We start from the raw sequence: 20717 nt of genomic DNA, 5'->3' as shown, positions 1-20717 counted from the left end.
TTTCTGATGGTTTTATGAGGAGAGTCGGCGCTGCTTGGTTTCTGATGGTTTTATGAGGAGAGTCGGCGCTGCTTGGCTTCTGATGGTTTTATGAGGAGAGTCGGCGCTGCTTGGTTTCTGATGGTTTTATGAGGAGAGTCGGCGCTGCTTGGTTTCTGATGGTTTTATGAGGAGAGTCGGCGCTGCTTGGTTTCTGATGGTTTTATGAGGAGAGTCGGCGCTGCTTGATTTCTGATGGTTTTATGAGGAGAGTCGGCGCTGCTTGGTTTCTGATGGTTTTATGAGGCGAGTCGGCGCTGCTTGGTTTCTGATGGTTTTATGAGGAGAGTCGGCGCTGCTTGGTTTGATTTCTGATGGTTTTATGAGGAGAGTCGGCGCTGCTTGGTTTCTGATGGTTTTATGAGGAGAGTCGGCGCTGCTTGGTTTGATTTCTGATGGGTTTATGAGGAGAGTCGGCGCTGCTTGGTTTCTGATGGTTTTATGAGGAGAGTCGGCGCTGCTTGTTTTGGTTTCTGATGGTTTTATGAGGAGAGTCGGCGCTGCTTGGTTTGATTTCTGATGGTTTTATGAGGAGAGTCGGCGCTGCTTGGTTTCTGATGGTTTTATGAGGAGAGTCGGCGCTGCTTGGCTTCTGATGGTTTTATGAGGAGAGTCGGCGCTGCTTGGTTTCTGATGGTTTTATGAGGAGAGTCGGCGCTGCTTGGTTTCTGATGGTTTTATGAGGAGAGTCGGCGCTGCTTGGCTTCTGATGGTTTTATGAGGAGAGTCGGCGCTGCTTGGTTTCTGATGGTTTTATGAGGAGAGTCGGCGCTGCTTGGTTTCTGATGGTTTTATGAGGAGAGTCGGCGCTGCTTGGTTTCTGATGGTTTTATGAGGAGAGTCGGCGCTGCTTGATTTCTGATGGTTTTATGAGGAGAGTCGGCGCTGCTTGGTTTCTGATGGTTTTATGAGGCGAGTCGGCGCTGCTTGGTTTCTGATGGTTTTATGAGGAGAGTCGGCGCTGCTTGGTTTGATTTCTGATGGTTTTATGAGGAGAGTCGGCGTTGCTTGGTTTCTGATGGTTTTATGAGGAGAGTCGGCGCTGCTTGGTTTGATTTCTGATGGTTTTATGAGGAGAGTCGGCGCTGCTTGGTTTCTGATGGTTTTATGAGGAGAGTCGGCGCTGCTTGGTTTGATTTCTGATGGTTTTATGAGGAGAGTCGGCGCTGCTTGGTTTCTGATGGTTTTATGAGGAGAGTCGGCGCTGCTTGGTTTCTGATGGTTTTATGAGGCGAGTCGGCGCTGCTTGGTTTCTGATGGTTTTATGAGGAGAGTCGGCGCTGCTTGGTTTCTGATGGTTTTATGAGGAGAGTCGGCGCTGCTTGGTTTCTGATGGTGTTATGAGGAGAGTCGGCGCTGCTTGGTTTCTGATGGTTTTATGAGGAGAGTCGGCGCTGCTTGGCTTCTGATGGTTTTATGAGGAGAGGAGCGTGGCTGTGTGGTTAGAGCCACCCTAGGGTTGTCAACAGTTTAGGGGAGGGGTGGTTAGAGCCACCCTAGGGTTGTCAACAGTTTAGGGGAGGGGTGGTTAGAGCCACCCTAGGGTTGTCAACAGTTTAGGGGAGGGGTGGTTAGAGCCACCCTAGGGTTGTCAACAGTTTAGGGGAGGGGTGGTTAGCCACCCTAGGGCTGTCAACAGTTTAGGGGAGGGGTGGTTAGAGCCACCCTAGGGTTGTCAACAGTTTAGGGGAGGGGTGGTTAGAGCCACCCTAGGGTTGTCAACAGTTTAGGGGAGGGGTGGTTAGAGCCACCCTAGGGTTGTCAACAGTTTAGGGGAGGGGTGGTTAGAGCCACCCTAGGGTTGTCAACAGTTTAGGGGAGGGGTGGTTAGAGCCACCCTAGGGTTGTCAACAGTTTAGGGTAGGTGTGGTTAGAGCCACCCTAGGGTTGTCAACAGTTTAGGGGAGGGGTGGTTAGAGCCACCCTAGGGTTGTCAACAGTTTAGGGGAGGGGTGGTTAGAGCCACCCTAGGGTTGTCAACAGTTTAGGGGAGGGGTGGTTAGCCACCCTAGGGTTGTCAACAGTTTAGGGTAGGTGTGGTTAGAGCCACCCTAGGGTTGTCAACAGTTTAGGGGAGGTGTGGTTAGAGCCACCCTAGGGTTGTCAACAGTTTAGGGGAGGGGTGGTTAGAGCCACCCTAGGGTTGTCAACAGTTTAGGGGAGGGGTGGTTAGCCACCCTAGGGTTGTCAACAGTTTAGGGTAGGTGTGGTTAGAGCCACCCAAGGGTTGTCAACAGTTTAGGGTAGGTGTGGTTAGAGCCACCCTAGGGTTGTCAACAGTTTAGGGGAGGGGTGGTTAGAGCAACCCTAGGGTTGTCAACAGTTTAGGGGAGGGGTGGTTAGAGCCACCCTAGGGTTGTCAACAGTTTAGGGGAGGGGTGGTTAGAGCCACCCTGGGGTTGTCAACAGTTTAGGGGAGGGGTGGTTAGAGCCACCCTAGGGTTGTCAACAGTTTAGGGGAGGGGTGGTTAGCCCCCCTAGGGCTGTCAATAGTTTAGGGGAGGGGTGGAGGGTATGCTTCTGTTTCTAGAGTCCAATGTTGTACACCTGACAGCTGAACTACCCCTGAAGGGGTACATCACGGCTCTGTCCCAAATGGCGCTCTATTCCCTATGTAGTACACTATTTCTGACAGGGGTCTTGTAAAAATGAATGCATTACATAGGGTCTGATTTGGGACTCAACCCACATCTGTAATGTAACACTCTCCAATCCTCTCCTCTCCCACTACTCCTCCTATCAGACAGGGCCAGCATTACTCCTCCTATCAGACAGGGCCAGCATTACTCCTACAGTCAGACAGGGCCAGCATTACTCCTCCTATCAGACAGGGCCAGCATTACTCCTACAGTCAGACAGGGCCAGCATTACTCCTACAGTCAGACAGGGCCAGCATTACTCCTCCTATCAGGCAGGGCCAGCATTACTCGTCCTATCAGGCAGGGCCAGCATTACTCGTCCTATCAGGCAGGGCCAGCATTACTCGTCCTATCAGGCAGGGCCAGCATTACTCGTCCTATCAGGCAGGGCCAGCATTACTCGTCCTATCAGACAGGGCCAGCACTACTGCTGCTCTCTGACTGGACCAGCACTTGGCACTGAGGGACCTAAACCCCCCTCCTCCATCCCCTCCAGGCTTCACTGTAACTAGACTTCCAAATCCCAGCATAGATCAGTAGTCAGTCAGTCCCCGGGAGCAGCCTTAAGGACCGTCACAAATAGCACCCTATCCACTATGTAGGGCACTACTGACCAGGACCCTGGGCTCTACTCTAAAGTAGTGCCCTGTATAGGGAATAGGATGTAATATTACTGTAGCTCCTTCCTCTAAGCTGAATGGACATGGTTAAGAGATACCAGATGAGGCCTTTCCTCTCATTTCCCCCCAGCTGGGATGTAGCAGAGCGATGTCACGGCGATGTCACACTGCCTCTACTTCACCTGGGGGCACACAGGACATGTTCTGCTGCTCTGAGGGGTACACACACACACACACACACACACTCATACATTTTTTCTCTCTGACTATCCATTCAGAAGACTAGGCCTCAGGGCTAGCCGTGCTCCACTGTTGTAGCCTGAATAGAATGGAGCATTCTAGAATACCACAGTGCTCAGTGGACGGAGACACAATGGAACTACAATGTGCTGTTGCTTAGGGATGGAACCATATGAATTCCGTTAGCTCCCCTGATTCTAGTTCCGGAAGCTCTGGAGTTCTAGCCAGGGTTTTCTATTTGTGACAATCATTACTAACGGGAGTTAACCATTCTGTGTGTTTGATCTTTGGACCAGTAGGTGAACTTACTTTCCTTCTCCTCGGCAGATTGAGTAGAAATGAAATAAACTAATCGTGCTCCTTTCTTCAAATGTTATTCAGCCTCTTCAAACCAGGTGACACTGCCCCCAAAACTGACATGTTTGGCACAGAATCATTTGACTTATAGACTCATTTGAATATAGAGACGTGACATGGGACTTAGCAAACGAAACCCTCTAAAACGTTGATGACTCCTCTTCAATCACACATACAGAGCTTCCAGTAATGGTGGTCCATCCACAATGTCTTAGCATTTTTAACCTTGATCCAATGCTATTAACCTTGAACCAAACTATTCACATCTCAGCTGTCTTCTAATGAGTTTCTCTTGGCTCTTATCATGCATGTTATACTGTTATATCACAGTCCAGTACACCCTGTTTCTCTGTTTTGAAGTTTGCCCCATCTATCTTGAGGGCTTGAACAGTTCAAATATGTTGTCAGGCAGCGTCAGGGGGTTGAGGGCGGCGCCAGGGGGTTGAGGGCGGCGTCAGGGGGTTGAGGGCGGCGCCAGGGGGTTGAGGGCGGCGCCAGGGGGTTGAGGGCGGCGTCAGGTGGTTGAGGGCGGCGCCAGGGGGTTGAGGGCGGCGCCAGGGGGTTGAGGGCGGCGCCAGGGGGTTGAGGGCGGCGCCAGGGGGTTGAGGGCGGCGCCAGGGGGTTGAGGGCGGCGTCAGGTGGTTGAGGGCGGCGCCAGGGGGTTGAGGGCGGCGTCAGGGGGTCGAGGGCGGCGTCAGGGGGTCGAGGGCGGCGTCAGGGGGTCGAGGGCGGCGCCAGGGGGTCGAGGGCGGCGCCAGGGGGTCGAGGGCGGCGCCAGGGGGTCGAGGGCGGCGCCAGGGGGTCGAGGGCGGCGCCAGGGGGTCGAGGGCGGCGCCAGGGGGTTGAGGGCGGCGCCAGGGGGTTGAGGGCGGCGCCAGGGGGTTGAGGGCGGCGCCAGGGGGTAGTGGGCGGCGCCAGGGGGTTGAGGGCGGCGTCAGGTGGTTGAGGGGGGCGTCGGGTGGTTAATGTGGTCAGGATTAGTCATGCTAAGATCCAATCCGAAGGACGGAGGGAGGGGTGGATGGTGGGAGGGAAGGATGGTGGGGGGGAAGGATGGTGGGGTCTCAAGGGTTTTTAAGAGCCTACACCTACATGTGGGTTCACCAGTAGTGGGGGGGGGTCTCAGACAGTAGAATGTGGGTTCACCAGTAGTGGGTAGTGGGGGGGGGGGGGGTCTCAGACAGTAGAATGTGGGTTCACCAGTAGTGGGTAGTGGGGGGGGGGGGGGGGGGGGGGGGGGGGGGGGGTCTCAGACAGTAGAATGTGGGTTCACCAGTAGTGGGGGGGGGGGTCTCAGACAGTAGAATGTGGGTTCACCAGTAGTGGGTAGTGGGGGGGGGGGGGGTCTCAGACAGTAGAATGTGGGTTCACCAGTAGTGGGTAGTGGGGGGGGGGGGGGTCTCAGACAGTAGAATGTGGGTTCACCAGTAGTGGGGGGGGGGGGGGGGTCTCAGACAGTAGAATGTGGGTTCACCAGTAGTGGGTAGTGGGGGGGGGGGGGGTCTCAGACAGTAGAATGTGGGTTCACCAGTAGTGGGTAGTGGGGGGGGGGGGGGTCTCAGACAGTAGAATGTGGGTTCACCAGTAGTGGGTAGTGGGGGGGGGGGGGGGGGTCTCAGACAGTAGAATGTGGGTTCACCAGTAGTGGGTAGTGGGGGGGGGGGGGGTCTCAGACAGTAGAATGTGGGTTCACCAGTAATGGGTAGTGGGGGGGGGGGGGGGTCTCAGACAGTAGAATGTGGGTTCACCAGTAGTGGGTAGTGGGGGGGGGGGGGGGTCTCAGACAGTAGAATGTGGGTTCACCAGTAGTGGGTAGTGGGGGGGGGGGGGTCTCAGACAGTAGAATGTGGGTTCACCAGTAGTGGGTAGTGGGGGGGGGGGGGGTCTCAGACAGTAGAATGTGGGTTCACCAGTAGTGGGTAGTGGGGGGGGGGGGGGGGTCTCAGACAGTAGAATGTGGGTTCACCAGTAGTGGGTAGTGGGGGGGGGGGGGTCTCAGACAGTAGAATGTGGGTTCACCAGTAGTGGGTAGTGGGGGGGAAGGTCTCAGACAGTAGAATGTGGGTTCACCAGTAGTGGGTAGTGGGGGGGAAGGTCTCAGACAGTATAATGTGGGTTCACTGGTAGTGGGGGGGGGGGGGGGGGGGGTCTCAGACAGAATGTGAGTTCACCAGTAGTGGGGGGGGGGGGGGGGGGGGGGGTCTCAGACAGTAGAATGTGGGTTCACCAGTAGTGGTCGGGGGGAAGGTCTCAGACAGTAGAATGTGGGTTCACCAGTAGTGGGGGGGGAGGGGTCTCAGACAGTAGAATGTGAGTTCACCAGTAGTGGGGGGGGTCTCAGACAGTAGAATGTGGGTTCACCAATAGTGGTGGTGGTGGTGGGGGGGGGTCTCAGACAGTAGAATGTGGGTTCACCAGTAGTGGGTGGGGGGGAAGTTCTCAGACAGTAGAATGTGGGTTCACCAGTAGTGGGTGGGGGGGAAGTTCTCAGACAGTAGAATGTGGGTTCACCAGTAGTGGGGGGGGGGGGGGTCTCAGACAGTAGAATGTGGGTTCACCAGTAGTGGGTGGGGGGGAAGTTCTCAGACAGTAGAATGTGGGTTCACCAGTAGTGGGGGGGGGGGGGGGGGGGTCTCAGACAGTAGAATGTGGATTCACCAGTAGTGGGGGGGGAGGTCTCAGACAGTAGAATGTGGGTTCACCAGTAGTGGGGGGGGGTCTCAGACAGTAGAATGTGGGTTCACCAGTAGTGGGTAGTGGGGGGGGGGGGGGTCTCAGACAGTAGAATGTGGGTTCACACGTAGTGGGGGGGGGGGGGGGTCTCAGACAGTAGAATGTGGGTTCACCAGTAGTGGGTAGTGGGGGGGGGGGGGGTCTCAGACAGTAGAATGTGGGTTCACCAGTAGTGGGTAGTGGGGGGGGGGGGGGGTCTCAGACAGTAGAATGTGGGTTCACCAGTAGTGGGTAGTGGGGGGGGGGGGGGGGTCTCAGACAGTAGAATGTGGGTTCACCAGTAGTGGGTAGTGGGGGGGGGGGGGGTCTCAGACAGTAGAATGTGGGTTCACCAGTAATGGGTAGTGGGGGGGGGGGGGGGTCTCAGACAGTAGAATGTGGGTTCACCAGTAGTGGGTAGTGGGGGGGGGGGGGTCTCAGACAGTAGAATGTGGGTTCACCAGTAGTGGGTAGTGGGGGGGGGGGGGTCTCAGACAGTAGAATGTGGGTTCACCAGTAGTGGGTAGTGGGGGGGGGGGGGGGTCTCAGACAGTAGAATGTGGGTTCACCAGTAGTGGGTAGTGGGGGGGGGGGGGGTCTCAGACAGTAGAATGTGGGTTCACCAGTAGTGGGTAGTGGGGGGGGGGGGGTCTCAGACAGTAGAATGTGGGTTCACCAGTAGTGGGTAGTGGGGGGGAAGGTCTCAGACAGTAGAATGTGGGTTCACCAGTAGTGGGTAGTGGGGGGGAAGGTCTCAGACAGTATAATGTGGGTTCACTGGTAGTGGGGGGGGGGGGGGGGGGGGTCTCAGACAGAATGTGAGTTCACCAGTAGTGGGGGGGGGGGGGGGGGGGGGTCTCAGACAGTAGAATGTGGGTTCACCAGTAGTGGTCGGGGGGAAGGTCTCAGACAGTAGAATGTGGGTTCACCAGTAGTGGGGGGGAGGGTCTCAGACAGTAGAATGTGAGTTCACCAGTAGTGGGGGGGGTCTCAGACAGTAGAATGTGGGTTCACCAATAGTGGTGGTGGTGGTGGGGGGGGGTCTCAGACAGTAGAATGTGGGTTCACCAGTAGTGGGTGGGGGGGAAGTTCTCAGACAGTAGAATGTGGGTTCACCAGTAGTGGGTGGGGGGGAAGTTCTCAGACAGTAGAATGTGGGTTCACCAGTAGTGGGGGGGGGGGGGGTCTCAGACAGTAGAATGTGGGTTCACCAGTAGTGGGTGGGGGGAAGTTCTCAGACAGTAGAATGTGGGTTCACCAGTAGTGGGGGGGGGGGGGGGGGGGGTCTCAGACAGTAGAATGTGGATTCACCAGTAGTGGGGGGGGAGGTCTCAGACAGTAGAATGTGGGTTCACCAGTAGTGGGGGGGGGGTCTCAGACAGTAGAATGTGGGTTCACCAGTAGTGGGGGGGGGGGGGGTCTCAGACAGTATAATGTGGGTTCACCGGTAGTGGGGGGGGGGGGGGGGGGGTCTCAGACAGAATGTGAGTTCACCAGTAGTGGGGGGGGGGGGGGGGGTGTCAGACAGTAGAATGTGGGTTCACCAGTAGTGTGGGGGGGGGGGGGGGTGTCTCAGGCAGTAGAATGTGGGTTCACCAGTAGTGGTCGGGGGGAAGGTCTCAGACAGTAGAATGTGGGTTCACCAGTAGTGGGGGGGGGGGGGGGGTCTCAGACAGTAGAATGTGGGTTCACCAGTAGTGGGGGTGGGGGGGGGGGGGTCTCAGACAGTATAATGTGGGTTCACCGGTAGTGGGGGGGGGGGGGGGGTCTCAGACAGAATGTGAGTTCACCAGTAGTGGGGGGGGGGGGGGGTCTCAGACAGTAGAATGTGGGTTCACCAGTAGTGTGGGGGGGGGGGGTCTCAGACAGTAGAATGTGGGTTCACCAGTAGTGGTCGGGGGGAAGGTCTCAGACAGTAGAATGTGGGTTCACCAGTAGTGGGGGGGAGGGGTCTCAGACAGTAGAATGTGAGTTCACCAGTAGTGGGGGGGTTCTCAGACAGTAGAATGTGGGTTCACCAATAGTGGTGGTGGTGGTGGGGGGGGGGTCTCAGACAGTAGAATGTGGGTTCACCAGTAGTGGGTGGGGGGGAAGTTCTCAGACAGTAGAATGTGGGTTCACCAGTAGTGGGTGGGGGGGAAGTTCTCAGACAGTAGAATGTGGGTTCACCAGTAGTGGGTGGGGGGGAAGTTCTCAGACAGTAGAATGTGGGTTCACCAGTAGTGGGGGGGGGGGGGGGGGGGGGTCTCAGACAGTAGAATGTGGGTTCACCAGTAGTGGGTGGGGGGGAAGTTCTCAGACAGTAGAATGTGGGTTCACCAGTAGTGGGGGGGGGGGGGGGGGGGTCTCAGACAGTAGAATGTGGGTTCACCAGTAGTGGGTGGGGGGGAAGTTCTCAGACAGTAGAATGTGGGTTCACCAGTAGTGGTCGGGGGGAAGGTCTCAGACAGTAGAATGTGGGTTCACCAGTAGTGGGGGGGGAGGGGTCTCAGACAGTAGAATGTGAGTTCACCAGTAGTGGGGGGGGTCTCAGACAGTAGAATGTGGGTTCACCAATAGTGGTGGTGGTGGTGGGGGGGGGTCTCAGACAGTAGAATGTGGGTTCACCAGTAGTGGGTGGGGGGGAAGTTCTCAGACAGTAGAATGTGGGTTCACCAGTAGTGGGTGGGGGGGAAGTTCTCAGACAGTAGAATGTGGGTTCACCAGTAGTGGGGGGGGGGGGGTCTCAGACAGTAGAATGTGGGTTCACCAGTAGTGGGTGGGGGGGAAGTTCTCAGACAGTAGAATGTGGGTTCACCAGTAGTGGGGGGGGGGGGGGGGGGGGGGGTCTCAGACAGTATAATGTGGGTTCACTGGTAGTGGGGGGGGGGGGGGGGGGGTCTCAGACAGTAGAATGTGGGTTCACCAGTAGTGGGGGGGGGGTCTCAGACAGTATAATGTGGGTTCACCGGTAGTGGGGGGGGGGGGGGGGGGGTCTCAGACAGAATGTGAGTTCACCAGTAGTGGGGGGGGGGGGGGGTCTCAGACAGTAGAATATGGGTTCACCAGTAGTGTGGGGGGGGGGGGGGGGTCTCAGACAGTAGAATGTGGGTTCACCAGTAGTGGTCGGGGGGAAGGTCTCAGACAGTAGAATGTGGGTTCACCAGTAGTGGGGGGGAGGGGTCTCAGACAGTAGAATGTGAGTTCACCAGTAGTGGGGGGGGTCTCAGACAGTAGAATGTGGGTTCACCAATAGTGGTGGTGGTGGTGGGGGGGGGGGGTCTCAGACAGTAGAATGTGGGTTCACCAGTAGTGGGTGGGGGGGAAGTTCTCAGACAGTAGAATGTGGGTTCACCAGTAGTGGGTGGGGGGGAAGTTCTCAGACAGTAGAATGTGGGTTCACCAGTAGTGGGTGGGGGGGAAGTTCTCAGAGAGTAGAATGTGGGTTCACCAGTAGTGGGTGGGGGGAAGTTCTCAGACAGTAGAATGTGGGTTCACCAGTAGTGGGTGGGGGGGAAGTTCTCAGACAGTAGAATGTGGGTTCACCAGTAGTGGGGGGGGGGGGGGTCTCAGACAGTAGAATGTGGGTTCACCAGTAGTGGGTGGGGGGGAAGTTCTCAGACAGTAGAATGTGGGTTCACCAGTAGTTGGGGGGGGGTGTCTCAGACAGTAGAATGTGGGTTCATGGTCTCTGACGTTCTGACAGTGTCTCAGTTTATTCAGTGTTTTATCTGCAGTCGATCAGCAGACGGACGTTCTGACAGTGTCTCTTTCATTGTGTCCAGGGTTCGTTGAATACATTTCCTGAGACGACATAAAGTATACCATTTACCTTAAACACTGTTGTAACCGTTGAGTTAGAACACTAGAATCTTATCACAGCATTTAAAGGTCAGATTGTCTACTTTTACAGTCTGTTTACATATATTTTTATAGACTAATTATACAGACAATTGGTATAAAACCTGTATAAAATGTATTTATAATTATATGACAATATTTTAGGTTGACTATAATTCTATTATAGAATTTCCGATATCGCATGCCTTTTTATTTTCTTCCCGTATAAAATGTATTTATAATTATATGACAATATTTTAGGTTGACTATAATTCTATCATAGAATTTCCAATATCGCATGCCTTTTTATTTTCTTCCCGTTCTGGAACGTTGAGGGTTTATGACATGGCCCTCTACTAAGTCAATAGGATCTCTATGGTTGTAACTGTATCAATGCATCTCTTTTTTTTAGGTGGTGGGCAGAGTTCTCCTGCTCCAGCTGATCGATCACCTGACCCGTGGTTACCTTAGCGACCCGCTGGTGACCCGCCTCCTGAACAGCACCCGCGTCCACATCCTGGTTTCCATGAACCCAGACGGCTTCGAGTCCTCCAGCAGAGACTGCATGTACTCCCAGGGGAGGTGAGATAGTGAGGGACATCATGGGTTGAGTCTTAGTCACCGTGGATGGAGGGACATCATGGGTTGTATCTTAGTCACCATGGATGGAGGGACATCATGTGTTGTCTCTTAGTCACCGTGGATGGAGGGACATCATGGGTTGTCTCTTAGTCACCGTGGATGGAGGGACATCATGGGTTGTCTTAGTCACCGTGGATGGAGGGACATCGTGGGTTGTCTCTTAGTCACCGTGGATAGAGGAACATCATGGGTTGTGTCTTAGTCACAGTGGATGGAGGGACATCATGGGTTGTGTCTTAGTCACAGTGGATGGAGGGACATCATGGGTTGTGTCTTAGTCACCGTGGATGGAGGGACATCATGGGTTGTCTTAGTCACCGTGGATGGAGGGGCATCATGGGTTGTGTCTTAGTCACCGTGGATGGAGGGACATCATGGGTTGTCTTAGTCACCGTGGATGGAGGGACATCATGGGTTGTCTTAGTCACCGTGGATGGAGGGACATCATGGGTTGTGTTTTAGTCACCGTGGATGGAGGGACATCATGGGTTGTGTTTTAGTCACCGTGGATGGAGGGACATCATGGGTTGTCTCTTAAAGTCAATAAGATCCATCTGTCCCTTCTGACACTGTACAGTAACTTCAAAACCAACTCACAGCCTTGGTCCAGTCTGACTTGGTGTTGTAGAGCTTTCCAATGTGTTTAGGTGTGTTTGAGTGAATACATCTGACCGTCCGACTATGTGGTGTCACTCATCCAGACAAAGTGCCTCAGTGTCGGTTTCACAGTATCGTGTTGATCTCCTAGAGGGTCGGTCAGCATCTATAGCGCTGTCCATGGATTTAAGTGGTTACATTTCTCCAGACCACACCAATAAAGATACAAAAATATATATAGGGTTACCCAATACACCCTATTCCCTATATAGTGCACCATAGGAAAGTGGTTAAAACTAGTGCACTCTATAGGAGACCCAGGTCAAATTGAGTTCTACTGTCTGGATAGAGTTGTGGCAGTAAGACTTTAGAGGATTACTGGATGGATGGAGTGGCTGGGTGGCTGGGTGGATGGAGTGGCTGGGTGGGTGGATGGAGTGGCTGGGTGGGTGGATGGAGTGGCTGGGTGGGTGGCTGGAGTGGCTGAGTGGGTGGGTGGATGGAGTGGCTGAGTGGGTGGGTGGATGGAGTGGCTGAGTGGGTGGGTGGAGTGGCTGGATGGATGGAGTGGCTGGGTGGGTGGAGTGGCTGGGTGGGTGGAGTGGCTGGGTGGGTGGAGTGGCTGGGTGGGTGGAGTGGCTGGGTGGGTGGAGTGAATGGAGTGGCTGGGTGGGTGGAGTGACTGGGTGGGTGGAGTGGCTGGGTGGGTGGAGTGACTGGGTGGGTGGATGGGTGGATGGAGTGGCTGGGTGGGTGGGTGGGTGGATGGAGTGGCTGGGTGGGTGGGTGAATGGAGTGGCTGGGTGGGTGGAGTGACTGGGTGGGTGGAGTGGCTGGGTGGGTGGAGTGACTGGGTGGGTGGAGTGGCTGGGTGGATGGAGTGGCTGGGTGGATGGCTGCAGGTCTGGCCTGTTGTGTTGCTCAGTAGACCAGAACATAACAGCTATAGGATGGTTCAGGGTGTAAACAGCAGAATGGTTACTGAGACCCCAGTGAATCACCAGCGAAGGCAGTGAAAGTGTACATCCCAAATGGCCCCTGGGTAAAAGTGATCTACATAGGGAATAGGGTTCCGTTGGCCCCCTACATAGGGAATAGGGTTCCGTTGGCCCCCTACATAGGGAATAGGGTTCCGTTGGCCCCCTACATAGGGAATAGGGTTTCATTTGGAAGGGAGGCAGTGACACACACCCATTAACAGATCCTGGAGTTTTATCTGAGATGTTTGTAGACACAACACCTCTACAACACTCACCCACAACACTCTGATGTGGGCGAGTGGCAGGAAGCCACGGCCTGAAAACAGACTCTCTCTCGCTCTGTCTCTCTTCTCTCTGACACACAAACACTCTCTTTCACTCACAAACACTTGCATTTATACACACACACACACACACACACACACACACACACACACACACACACACACACACACACACACAGATCCCATTCCCTGGCAGTGGATTCCCCCCCCCCCCCCCCCCCGGATGGGACAGGACACACACACACACACCCAGCCCCAAACAGTGACACACTCACATCGACTCACACAGATGTTATTCCCATTTCCTGGCAGTGGATTCCTACCCCCCCCCCCCCCCCCCCCCCCCCCCCCCCCCCCCCCCCCCCCCCCCCCCCCCCCCCCGGATGGGACAGGACACACACAGATCCCATCCCCTGGCAGCGGAGTCCTCCCCGGATGGGACAGGACACTGACACCCACACACTCTGACTCTGACACAGTCATCCCAGCCCCAAACAGTGGAAAAAAACCTCTCACCTACTCGTTACCATAACAACTTGAAACAGGGAATGGTTCTTAGAACAACAGAGACGTCTCCCTTCCAGGGGAAAAAAATATATTATTAAGCAACAATACAATACCGCATCAAGTTGGGTTTCCAAAGTTTTAGTGATTGGAGGAGATGACGGCAATGACTTCCTGGATCTAAATGACTTCCTGGAACTAAATGACTTCCTGGATCTAAATGACTTCCTGGATCTAAATGACTTCCTGGAACTAAATGACTTCCTGGAACTAAATGACTTCCTGGAACTAAATGACTTCCTGGATCTAAATGACTTCCTGGAACTAAATGACTTTCTGGAACTAAATGACTTCCTGGAACTAAATGACTTCCTGGATCTAAATGACTTCCTGGATCTAAATGACTTCCTGGAACTAAATGACTTCCTGGGTCTAAATGACTTCCTGGATCTAAATTACTTCCTGGATCTAAATGACTTCCTGGATCTAAATGACTTCCTGGATCTAAACGACTTCCTGGATCTAAATGACTTCCTGGAACTAAATGACTCGTCATGTTTTTGTTGTAATAGGGCTTAGATCAGTGGTCATCAGTTTAACTGAAACCACTGGCAATGAACACAACCTGTTTTGTGGTAGATCAAATATCTGTCTGCGCTGACCTGTTTTGGTGGCAAATATCTGTCTGCGCTGACCTGTTTTGGTGGCAAATATCTGTCTGCACTGACCTGTTTGGTAGGTAAATATCGGTCTGCACTGACCTGTTTGGTAGGTAAATATCTGTCTGCACTGACCTGTTTGCTGGTCAATATCTGTCTGCACTGACCTGTTTTGGTGGCAGATCTGATCTGTCTGCACTGAGCTGTTTGGTAGGTCTGATCTGTCTGCACTGAGCTGTTTGGTAGATCTGATCTGTCTGCACTGAGCTGTTTGGTAGATCTGATATGTCTGCACTGAGCTGATTGGTAGATCTGATATGTCTGCACTGACCTGATTGGTAGATCTGATATGTCTGCACTGAGCTGATTGGTAGATCTGATCTGTCTGCACTGAGCTGATTGGTAGATCTGATATGTCTGCACTGACCTGATTGGTAGATCTGATATGTCTGCACTGAGCTGATTGGTAGATCTGATATATCTGCACTGAGCTGATTGGTAGATCTGATATATCTGCACTGAGCTGATTGGTGGTTATTTAGAAGACCCAATAGAAGTGAACCATTTGTACATTTCTCTCTGCCTGTAACCCGGCACTTTGCTGTCCCTCGTGTTTTACTGTAAATACAGAGGCAGAAACAAAGCCTCACAACCACAATACTGACCCTTTAGTCTTTTATTTAACTGTCTGGAAACAGGACGACTTCCTGAAGTCTCCAATTAGCCAGAGATGGGCCTGGAAAGTTCTGGTTTAGGTCCAAAATGGAACCCTATTCCCTATGGGCCCTGGTCAAAAGTAGTGCACTACATAGGGAGTAGGGTGCCGTTTTGGGACGTAGGTCCGGTCTTGACTCCATCTCTGTAATTAGCAGTGTTCAACTGGAGAGTCTTTGGAGCGCAGCCTCATAGGAGGAAATGGGAACATTTCTGAACATCTCCTTTAGCCTACACACACACACACACACACACACACACACACACACACACACACACACACGGGCTTCTTGATGAGGTTGTGGTTCTTGGAAGTGGCAGGAAGTCCCTAGGAATAGATTGTGTTTCAAGAGACTCTACACATATACACACACTGGCACGCATATAGATCTAAGCAATAAGGCACGAAGGAGTGTGGTATGAAGCTGGTTGAGAGAATGCCAATCACCCTTTGTGATTGGAGGATAGCTATGAGGGTTATCGAATCAGGATCAATTCCTTTGATCTCCTCCAGCTCGTTAATGATATAATGTTCATATTTAAAGAGAGAATGTCTAGTGTCTTTGGCAAATGACAGGAGTGGAATGTTAGTCTGGGTACCAGTCTTCAGCTATCACATCCCCTCTTCCTTACTGATATCCTGGACCTGCTCTGGGCCTGGACGCTGCTCTGGGCCTGGACGCTGCTCTGGGCCTGGACGCTGCTCTGGGCCTGGACGCTGCTCGTGGCCTGGACGCTGCTCGTGGCCTGGACGCTGCTCGTGGCCTGGAAGCTGCTCGTGGCCTGGACGCTGCTCGTGGCCTGGACGCTGCTCGTGGCCTGGACGCTGCTCTGGGCCTGGACGCTGCTCGTGGCCTGGACGCTGCTCGTGGCCTGGACGCTGCTCTGGGCCTGGACGCTGCTCGTGGCCTGGACGCTGCTCGTGGCCTGGACGCTGCTCTGGACGCTGCTCGGGGCCTGGACGCTGCTCGGGGCCTGGACGCTGCTCTGGGCCTGGACGCTGCTCGTGGCCTGGAAGCTGCTCTGGGCCTGGACGCTGCTCGTGGCCTGGAAGCTGCTCGTGGCCTGGACGCTGCTCGTGGCCTGGAAGCTGCTCGTGGCCTGGAAGCTGCTCGTGGCCTGGACGCTGCTCGTGGCCTGGACGCTGCTCGTGGCCTGGACGCTGCTCGTGGCCTGGACGCTGCTCTGGACGCTGCTCTGGGCCTGCTCTGGGCCTGGACGCTGCTCTGGACGCTGCTCTGGGCCTGCTCTGGGCCTGCTCGTGGCCTGGACGCTGCTCTGGGCCTGCTCTGGGCCTGCTCGTGGCCTGGACGCTGCTCTGGACGCTGCTCTGGGCCTGCTCGTGGCCTGGACGCTGCTCTGGACGCTGCTCTGGGCCTGCTCTGGGCCTGCTCGTGCCCTGGACGCTGCTCTGGGCCTGCTCGTGGCCTGGACGCTGCTCTGGGCCTGCTCTGGGCCTGCTCGTGGCCTGGACGCTGCTCTGGACGCTGCTCTGTGCCTGCTCGTGGCCTGGACGCTGCTCTGGACGCTGCTCTGGGCCTGCTCTGGGCCTGCTCGTGGCCTGGACGCTGCTCTGGGCCTGCTCTGGGCCTGCTCGTGGCCTGGACGCTGCTCTGGACGCTGCTCTGGGCCTGCTCTGGGCCTGCTCTGGGCCTGCTCGTGGCCCGGACGCTGCTCTGGACGCTGCTCTGGGCCTGCTCTGGGCCTGCTCGTGGCCTGGACGCTGCTCTGGACGCTGCTCTGGGCCTGCTCGTGGCTTGGACGCTGCTCTGGGCCTGCTCTGGGCCTGCTCGTGGCCTGGACGCTGCTCTGGGCCTGCTCGTGGCCTGGACGCTGCTCTGGGCCTGCTCGTGGCCTGGACGCTGCTCTGGGCCTGCTCGTGGCCTGGACGCTGCTCTGGGCCTGCTCGTGGCCTGGACGCTGCTCTGGGCCTGCTCGTGGCCTGGACGCTGCTCTGGGCCTGCTCTGGGCCTGCTCGTGGCCTGGACGCTGCTCTGGGCCTGCTCGTGGCCTGGACGCTGCTCTGGGCCTGCTCGTGGCCTGGACGCTGCTCTGGGCCTGCTCTGGGCCTGCTCGTGGCCTGGACGCTGCTCTGGGCCTGCTCGTGGCCTGGACGCTGCTCTGGGCCTGCTCGTGGCCTGGACGCTGCTCTGGGCCTGCTCTGGGCCTGCTCGTGGCCTGGACGCTGCTCTGGGCCTGCTCGTGGCCTGGACGCTGCTCTGGGCCTGCTCGTGGCCTGGACGCTGCTCTGGGCCTGCTCTGGGCCTGGTCGCTGCTCATTATGGTGTTCCTGGATGCTTCTTTACAACTGATATTATTCAGCATTGAAGAAAAGTTCTTAAAGTCTCCAACACTGCCGTCCAACTCTGCCACATCTGACGAGGGCAGTTTATTTTTATACAACTAAAACAGATGCCGTTCCTTGGCCTTTCTAAGGCTTTTCATCTTCTGAAGCCCAAGTCTCTAATTAACACCTCCGTCCAACTCGGACCCATCCCATCTCGTGCTCCAACTGGGCCACAGTGGGTTGAAACATCACACCTCAGACCAGATCAGACCAGACCAAGTCCTCCACAAGTTGCCCTTCTGCTACGCAATAAAATCTGGATCCCAATATGTCTGTCTGTCTGGGTCAACAGAGTTATTTTCTACACACTGAGGTGCATTCCAAATGGCACCCTATTTCCTATATCGTGCACTACTTTTGATAGAGTGCCCTGGTTAAAAGTAGTGCACTACATAGCAAAAAGCGGCCAATAGGGCTCTGGACAAAAGTAGTGCACTACATAGGAAATAGAGTTCCATTTGGGACGCAGCTGAATGACAGAGTGGTGGTGCACCGTAAACTACTGTGGTATAACTACAGGAGGTTACCTCCCTTCTAGTCTGTGGTATAGCTACAGGAGGTTACCTCCCTTCTAGTCTGTGGTATAGCTACAGGAGGTTACCTCCCTTCTAGTCTGTGGTATAGCTACAGGAGGTTACCTCCCTTCTAGTCTGTGGTATAGCTACAGGAGGTTACCTCCCTTCTAGTCTGTGGTATAACTACAGGAGGTTTCCTCCCTTATAGTCTGTGGTATAACTACAGGAGGTTACCTCCCTTCTAGTCTGTGTTATAGCTACAGCAGGTTACCTCCCTTCTAGTCTGTGGTATAACTACAGGAGGTTACCTCCCTTCTAGTCTGTGGTATAACTACAGGAGGTTACCTCCCTTCTAGTCTGTGGTATAGCTACAGGAGGTTACCTCCCTTCTAGTCTGTGGTATAACTACAGCAGGTTACCTCCCTTCTAGTCTGTGGTATAGCTACAGGAGGTTACCTCCCTTCTAGTCTGTGGTATAGCTGTTCTCTCTCTCTCTCTCTCTGTCTCTCTCTCTGTCTCTCTCTCTGTCTCTCTCTGTCTCTCTCTCTGTCTCTCTCTCTGTCTCTCTCTCTCTCTCTCTCTGTCTCTCTCTCTCTCTCTCTCTGTCTCTCTCTCGCTCTCTCTCTCTCTCTCTCTCTCTCTCTCTCTCTCTCTCTCTCTCTCTGTCTCTCTCTCTGTCTCTCTGTCTCTCTCTCTCTCTCTCTCTGTCTCTCTCTCTCTCTCTCTCTCTGTCTCTCTCTCTGTCTCTCTCTCTGTCTCTCTCTCGCTCTCTCTCTCTCGCTCTCTCTCTCTCTCTCTCTCTCTGTCTCTCTCTCTCTCTGTCTCTCTCTCTCTCTCTCTGTCTCTCTCTCTCTCTGTCTCTCTCTCTGTCTCTCTCTCTCTCGCTCTCTCTCTCTCTCTCTCTCTCTCTCTCTCGCTCTCTCTCTCTCTCTCTCTCTCTCTCTCTCTCTCTCTCTCTCGCTCTCTCGCTCTCTCTCTCTCTCTCTCTCTCTCTCTCTGTCTCTCTGTCTCTCTGTCTCTCTGTCTCTCTGTCTCTCTGTCTCTCTGTCTCTCTGTCTCTCTCTCTCTCTCTCTCTCTGTCTCTCTGTCTCTCTCTCTCTCTCTCTCTCTCTCTCTCTCTCTCTCTCTCTCTCTCTCTCTCTCTCTCTCTCTCTCTCTGTCTTTATTGGCATGGGTAACATGTTTAACATTGCCAAAGCAAGTGAAAAGAATAAACAAAAGTGAAATAAACAGTAAAAAGTGAACAGTAAACATTACTCTCACAAGTTCCATGTGTTGAGGCGGCGTGCAAATAGTTAAAGTACGAAACAACACATATGGGTTGTATTTACAATGGGGTTTTTGTTCTTCACTGGTTGCCCTTTTCGTGTGGCAACAGGTCATAAATATTGCTGCTGTGAGGGCACACTGTGGTATTTCACCCAGTAGATATGGGAGTCTATCAAAATGTAGATTTGTTTTCAAATTATTTGTGGGTCTGTGTAATCTGAGGGGAAATGTGTATTTTCAACACAAACTCACTTCCCTGACTTCTGCTGAGGCCGTATCAACGTAAATGTTGTACCACCAGTGCAGACGTCGGGTTAACCACACAGCCCAGATGCACAGTACACTCCTCTCTCCAGAATGCACTGCTCTCTACTGCCAATTTGTACACGTTCATTGTTCCATAACTTTTATGGTGTGAATTGTTTGCGTTTTTGATTTGTTAGTGTATATCAATTCCCCCATTTACATCACCAGTAGTATATTTACCATTCATTTATATCATTTCTAATCTTGTGTTAATGCATTTCTATAATATTATTTCAGTTTTCTTGTTTTTATCATTGTCTGATTTGACAGATTGTTTGCGGAGCACACAACCTATGCTACACTTGTGAGAAGCAACTTTTTATTTCATACTTTTTGAAATAGTTTACAAAAAAAAACATTTTTTTGTCATTGTCTTTTGTTTTGGAGGGCTCCTGTCAATGTTGAGGAAGGACCTGGCCTGATTTACACATAGACGTAGGCCTATGGGCTACCTGGCCTGATTTACACATAGAAGTAGACCTATAGGCTACCTGGCCTGATTTACACATAGAAGTAGACCTATAGGCTACCTGGCCTGATTTACACATAGAAGTAGACCTATAGGCTACCTGGCCTGATTTACACATAGAAGTAGGCATATGGGCTACCTGGCCTGATTTACACATAGAAGTAGGCCTATAGGCTACCTGGCCTGATTTACACATAGAAGTAGACCTATAGGCTACCTGGCCTGATTTACACATAGAAGTAGGCCTATAGGCTACCTGGCCTGATTTACACATAGAAGTAGGCCTATAGGCTACCTGGCCTGATTTACACATAGAAGTAGGCCTATGGGCTACCTGGCCTGATTTACACATAGAAGTAGGCCTATGGGCTACCTGGCCTGATTTACACATAGAAGTAGGCATATAGGCTACCTGGCCTGATTTACACATAGAAGTAGACCTATAGGCTACCTGGCCTGATTTACACATAGAAGTAGGCCTATGGGCTACCTCACCTGATTTACACATAGAAGTAGACCTATGGGCTACCTGGCCTGATTTACACATAGAAGTAGGCCTATGGGCTACCTGGCCTGATTTACACATAGAAGTAGGCCTATGGGCTACCTGGCCTGATTTACACATAGAAGTAGACCTATGGGCTACCTGGCCTGATTTACGCATAGAAGTAGACCTATGGGCTACCTGGCCTGATTTACACATAGAAGTAGACCTATAGGCTACCTGGCCTGATTTACACATAGAAGTAGGCCTATAGGCTACCTGGCCTGATTTACACATAGAAGTAGACCTATGGGCTACCTGGCCTGATTTACACATAGAAGTAGGCCTATGGGCTACCTGGCCTGATTTACACATAGAAGTAGGCCTATAGGCTACCTGGCCTGATTTACACATAGAAGTAGGCCTATAGGCTACCTGGCCTGATTTACACATAGAAGTAGGCCTATAGGCTACCTGGCCTGATTTACACATAGAAGTAGGCATATAGGCTACCTGGCCTG

General features: G+C 53.5%; 1 protein-coding gene across 2 annotated transcripts in view; it reads left to right on the top strand.

Annotated features, from left to right (window-relative positions):
• The window catches only part of LOC118942834 (carboxypeptidase M-like), a 76794-nt gene that overhangs the window by 22228 nt on the left and 33849 nt on the right, over positions 1 to 20717 (top strand). For both annotated transcript variants that reach the window (XM_036956668.1, XM_036956667.1), the window contains exon 4: positions 10839 to 11008. In XM_036956668.1, the coding sequence (XP_036812563.1) occupies positions 10839 to 11008 (170 nt within the window). The remainder of the gene's footprint in view (positions 1 to 10838; positions 11009 to 20717) is intronic.

The sequence above is a fragment of the Oncorhynchus mykiss genome, chromosome 21, assembly GCF_013265735.2.
Source record: "Oncorhynchus mykiss isolate Arlee chromosome 21, USDA_OmykA_1.1, whole genome shotgun sequence".
Taxonomy (NCBI): domain Eukaryota; kingdom Metazoa; phylum Chordata; class Actinopteri; order Salmoniformes; family Salmonidae; genus Oncorhynchus; species Oncorhynchus mykiss.
The sequence above is the reverse complement of the archived record's forward strand: the minus strand, read 5'-3'. Positions and strand labels throughout refer to the sequence as shown.